Source organism: Oncorhynchus masou, chromosome 31 (assembly GCF_036934945.1).
Source record: "Oncorhynchus masou masou isolate Uvic2021 chromosome 31, UVic_Omas_1.1, whole genome shotgun sequence".
NCBI classification, from domain to species: Eukaryota; Metazoa; Chordata; class Actinopteri; order Salmoniformes; family Salmonidae; genus Oncorhynchus; species Oncorhynchus masou.
Genome location: NC_088242.1, coordinates 94,291,758 through 94,297,757, shown reverse-complemented (window position 1 = coordinate 94,297,757; position 6,000 = coordinate 94,291,758). Strand labels below are relative to the sequence as shown.

The window sequence follows — 6,000 nt, the reverse complement described above, 5'->3', positions numbered from 1 at the left end:
ATCAGCCATTAGTGATGAAAATCAAACCTCATAATCAACTCATCCTTAATCTCATTAACCTATTGATGAAGTGGATGGGACACAGACACAGACACACGCACACATATATATATATAGCACATATATATATATATAGTAGTACACCTGACGCATGAATACCCTTAATCTCATTAACCTATTGATGAAGTGGATGGGACATAGACACACACATACACACACACATATATATATATATATTATACACACACACACACACAGCTCAGTACTGAGCCCCACCAACTCAGAGTGATGATTGATTTAAAGGTTCTGTTTACACTACGAAACGGCTTGAGTACCTTGTGCAAAACATCCATTATCCTGATCCCTAAATCCCAGACAACGAAAGGGACAAATCCATCTGCATTACTAACTGCCGTCATCATCACAGACATTCCACTTCCTGATTCTCTTCCAAGTTGATTGGTGCAGCACTTGTCTCTCAGACCCGTCTTTGTCCTTGTCAGATATCTGTCTGAAGGAGTGCATGTCGCTGGCCGACAGCCTGTACAACCTGCAGCTGGTGCAGGACTTCTGTCGGGAGCATCTGGACCGGTGCTGCCACTTCAGCCTGGAGGACATGGTGTACGTCTCCTCGTCCCTCAAAGTGAGTCCACGTGGCAACGGCTTTTAAATGATTCACTGTAGTACACCTGACGCATGAATACCCTGTTATCTACTGTACTGTGCTGGCTCTGATATGAATACCCTGTTATTGCTACTGTACTGTGCTGGCTCTGATATGAATACCCTGTTATCTACTGTACTGTGCTGGCTCTGATATGAATACCCTGTTATCCCTACTGTACTGTGCTGGCTCTGATATGAATACCCTGTTATCCCTACTGTACTGTGCTGGCTCTGATATGAATACCCTGTTATCCCTACTGTACTGTGCTGGCTCTGATATGAATACCCTGTTATCGCTACTGTACTGTGCTGGCTCTGATATGAATACCCTGTTATCGCTACTGTACTGAGCTGGCTCTGATATGAATACCCTGTTATCCCTACTGTACTGTGCTGGCTCTGATATGAATACCCTGTTATCCCTACTGTACTGTGCTGGCTCTGATATGAATACCCTGTTATCCCTACTGTACTGTGCTGGCTCTGATATGAATACCCTGTTATCCCTACTGTACTGTGCTGGCTCTGATATGAATACCCTGTTATCCCTACTGTACTGTGCTGGCTCTGATATGAATACCCTGTTATCCCTACTGTACTATGCTGGCTCTGATATGAATACCCTGTTATCTACTGTACTGTGCTGGCTCTGATATGAATACCCTGTTATCGCTACTGTACTGTGCTGGCTCTGATATGAATACCCTGTTATCGCTACTGTGCTGGCTCTGATATGAATACCCTGTTATCGCTACTGTGCTAGCTCTGATATGAATACCCTGTTATCGCTACTGTGCTGGCTCTGATATGAATACCCTGTTATCGCTACTGTGCTAGCTCTGATATGAATACCCTGTTATCGCTACTGTACTGTGCTGGCTCTGATATGAATACCCTGTTATCGCTACTGTGCTGGCTCTGATATGAATACCCTGTTATCGCTACTGTACTGTGCTGGCTCTACTTTCTTTTCAGATTTTTCTTTTAAGCTCAGTTCCAACAACTAGGCTGCATGCTTCACCACGCCAGCACAGTACAGCTCCTCGTGGCCTGGCTCATGTCAGTGAAAAGGGTATTACTGTACACAGTTAGGTCAACATCATGTTTAAAAGGTGCCATGTTGGCACCAAAAGTTCCAAGAGACTTTGAAAATAAAATGTATCATTATGGAACTAAGACCGTCCAAAGAGCTAAGGACACTGGGTAAACCAGGCAAACGGACAGGCATCTAGTGTGTGCAGTGTGTACATTCATATTATGTAATACAAAGCATGGTGGACAATGGGATCTGTCTGGAATAGATCTAGTCAACCACAGCTCTGGTTTGTTGGAGTTGGATGTCTCCTATTTTCTCTTCTGTTTATAGCCTTCTCTCCTCTCTCTCTCTACTGCCTTCTCTCTCCTCTCGCTCTATTGCCTTCTCTCCTCTTTCCATAGCCTTCTCTCTCTATAGCCTTCTCTCCCTCTAGCCTTCTCTCCCTCTAGCCTTCTCTCTCCTCTCTCTCTCTCTCTCTCACTCACTCTCTCTCTCTAGCCTTCTCTCTCCTCTCTCTAGCCTTCTCTCTCCTCTCTCTCTCTAGCCTTCTCTCTCTCTCTCTCTCTCTCTCCTCTCCTCTCTCTCTCTCTCTCTAGCCTCTCTCTCCTCTCTCTCTCTAGCCTCTCTCTCTCCTCTCTCTCTCTAGCCTTCTCTCTCCTCTCTCTCTCTCTAGCCTTCTCTCTCCTCTCTCTCTCTCTAGCCTTCTCTCTCTACCTCTCTCTAGCCTTCTCTCTCCTCTCTCTCTAGCCTTCTCTCTCCTCTCTTTCTCTCTAGCCTTCTCTCTCCTCTCTTTCTCTCTAGCCTTCTCTCTCCTCTCTCTCTCTCTCTCTCTCTCTCTCTCTCTCTCTCTCTCTCTCTCTCTCTCTCGAGCCTTTTCTCTTCTCTCTCCCTAGCCTTCTCTCTTCTCTCTCTCTAGCCTTCTCTCTTCTCTCTCTCTAGCCTTCTCTCTTCTCTCTCTCTAGCCTTCTCTCTCCTCTCTCTCTAGCCTTCTCTCTCTAGCCTTCTCTCTCCTCTCTCTCTAGCCTTCTCTCCCCTCTCTCTCTAGCCTTCTCACTCCTCTCTCTCTATAGCCTTCTCTCTCCTCTCTCTCTATAGCCTTCTCTCTCCTCTCTCTAGCCTTCTCACTCCTCTCTCTCTATAGCCTTCTCTCTCCTCTCAATTCAATTCAATTCAAGGGGCTTTATTGGCATGGGAAACGTGTTAACATTGCCAAAGCAAGTGAGGTAGATAATATATAAAGTGAAATAAACAATAAAAATGAACAGTAGACATCACACATACAGAAGTTTCAAAACAATAAAGACATTACAAATGTCATATATATATATATATATATATATATATATACAGTGTTTTTACAATGTACAAATGGTTAAGGACACAGGATAAAATAAATAAGCATAGATATGGGTTGTATTTACAATGGTGCGTGTTCTTCACTGGTTGCCCTTTTCTCGTGGCAACAGGTCACAATTCTTGCTGCTCTGATGGCACACTGTGGAATTTCACCCAGTAGATATGGGAGTTTTTCAAAATTGGATTTGTTTTCGAATTCTTTGTGGATCTGTGTAATCTGAGGGAAATATGTCTCTCTAATATGGTCATACATTGGGCAGGAGGTTAGGAAGTGCAGCTCAGTTTCCACCTCATTTTGTGGGCAGTGAGCACATAGCCTGTCTTCTCTTGAGAGCCATGTCTGCCTACGGCGGCCTTTCTCAATAGCAAGACTGCTCGCTGAGTCTGTACATAGTCAAAGCTTTCCTTAATTTTGGGTCAGTCACAGTGGTCAGGTATTCTGCCGCTGTGTACTCTCTGTGTAGGGCCAAATAGCATTCTAGTTTGCTCTGTTTTTTTGTTAATTCTTTCCAATGTGTCAAGTAATTATCTTTTTGTTTTCTCATGATTTGGTTGGGTCTAATTGTGCTGCTGTCATGGGGCTCTGTGAGGTGTGTTTGTGAACAGAGCCCCAGGACCAGCTTGCTTAGGGGACTCTTCTCCAGGTTCATCTCTCTGTAGGTGATGGCTTTGTTGTGGAAGGTTTGGGAATCGCTTCCTTTTAGGTGGTTATAGAATTTAACAGCTTTTTTCTGGATTTTGATAATTAGTGGGTATCGGCCTAATTCTGCTCTGCATGCATTATTTGGTGTTCTACGTTGTACACGGAGGATATTTTTGCAGAATTCTGTGTGCAGAGTCTCAATTTGGTGTTTGTCCCATTTTGTGAAGTCTTGGTTGGTGAGCGGATCCCAGACCTCACAACCATAAAGGGCAATGGGCTCTATGACTGATTCAAGTATTTTTAGCCAAATCTTAATTGGTATGTTGAGATTTATGTTCCTTTTGATGGCATAGAATGCCCTTCTTGCCTTGTCTCTCAGATCGTTCACAGCTTTGTGGAAGTTACCTGTGGCGCTGATGTTTAGGCCAAGGTATGTATCGTTTTTTTGTGTGCTCTAGGGCAACAGGGTCTAGATGGAATTTGTATTTGTGGTCCTGGTGACTGGACCTTTTCTGGAACACCATTATTTTGGTCTTACTGAGATTTACTGTCAAGGCCCAGGTCTGACAGAATCTGTGCATAAGATCTAGGTGCTGCTGTAGGCCCTCCTTGGTTGGTGACAGAAGCACCAGATCATCAGCAAACAGCAGACATTTGACTTCAGATTCTAGTAGGGTGAGGCCGGGTGCTGCAGACTTTTCTAGTGCCCGCGCCAGTTCGTTGATATATATGTTGAAGAGGGTGGGGCTTAAGCTGCATCCCTGTCTAACCCCACGACCCTGTGTGAAGAAATTTGTGTGTTTTTTGCCAATTTTAACCGCACACTTGTTGTTTGTGTACATGGATTTTATGATGTCGTATGTTTTACCCCCAACATCACTTTCCATCAGTTTGTATAGCAGACCCTCATGCCAAATTGAGTCAAAGGCTTTTTTGAAATCAACAAAGCACGAGAAGACTTTGCCTTTGTTTTGGTTTTAGTTGTCAATTAGGGTGTGCAGGGTGAATACATGGTCTGTTGTACGGTAATTTGGTAAAAAGCCAATTTGACATTTGCTCAGTACATTATTTTCATTGAGGAAGTGTACGAGTCTGCTGTTAATGATAATGCAGAGGATTTTCCCAAGGTTACTGTTGACGCATATTCCACGGTCCTCTCTCTCTCTAGCCTTCTCTCTCCTCTCTCTATATAGCCTTCTCACTCCTCTCTCTCTATAGCCTTCTCTCTCCTCTTTCTTTCTCTTGCCTTCTCTCTCTTTCTCTTGCCTTCTCTCTCCTCTCTCTCTAGCCTTCTCTCTCTCCTCTCTCTATATAGCCTTCTCACTCCTCTCTCTCTATATAGCCTTCTCTCTCTATATATATATATATATATATATATAGCCTTCTCTCTCCTCTCTCTCTCTCTCTCTCTCTCTAGCCTTCTCTCTCCTCTCTCTAGCCTTCTCTCTCTCTCTCTCTATATAGCCTTCTCACTACTCCCTCTCTCTCTCTAGCCTTCTCTCTCCTCTCTTTCTCCCTCTCTCTCTCTAGCCCTCATTTTTCCCCCTTTATTTTTCTATTTTTCACTGGATGCATTATATGGGTTTGTATTCCTGAGCAGAATGGATGGACACATGGTGTGTTGTCTCCTAGGCTGAGCAGAATGGATGGACACATGGTGTGTGTTGTTGTCTCCTAGGCTGTGAATAGAGTGTGTTGGCCACGTGTGTTGTTGCCAATGTATTGAGAAACTGGCCGGAAACAAACAGCTCTTCATTCACTACAGCCCAGTTTTCTGTATCCTTGTAGAGGACGGCCTCAGAAGTACTGTCCTGAAAATGGACTCTTCAGGCATGGGCCGTCGTAGAGCCCCGTGTCCAAAGGTGAGTTTGGAGTTTAGTTCATTAGGGCTGGCACGGTAGTTGTATAACAGTGTAACCAACGATTAAACGGATGAAGGATTAAACGGATGAAGGATTAAACGGATGAAGGATTAAACGGATGAAGGATTAAACGGATGAAGGATTAAGCGGATGAAGGATTAAGCGGATGAAGGATTAAGCGGATGAAGGATTAAGCGGATGAAGGATTAAGCGGATGAAGGATTAAGCGGATGAAGGATGAAACGGATGAAGGATGAAGCGGATGAAGGATGAAGCGGATGAAGCGGATGAAGGATGAAGCGGATGAAGGATGAAGCGGATGAAGGATGAAGCGGATGAAGGATGAAGCGGATGAAGGATTAAACGGATGAAGGATGAAGCGGATGAAGGATGAAGCGGATGAAGGATGAAGCGGATGAAGGATGAAGCGGATGAAG

The 6,000-nt window shown here is 44.3% G+C and overlaps 1 protein-coding gene across 2 annotated transcripts in view; it reads left to right on the top strand.

The window, feature by feature from the left end:
• The window catches only part of LOC135524781 (calmodulin-regulated spectrin-associated protein 2-like), a 125,694-nt gene that overhangs the window by 92,164 nt on the left and 27,530 nt on the right, over positions 1-6,000 (top strand). For both annotated transcript variants that reach the window (XM_064952597.1, XM_064952598.1), the window contains one exon: positions 504-643. In XM_064952597.1, the coding sequence (XP_064808669.1) occupies positions 504-643 (140 nt within the window). The remainder of the gene's footprint in view (positions 1-503; positions 644-6,000) is intronic.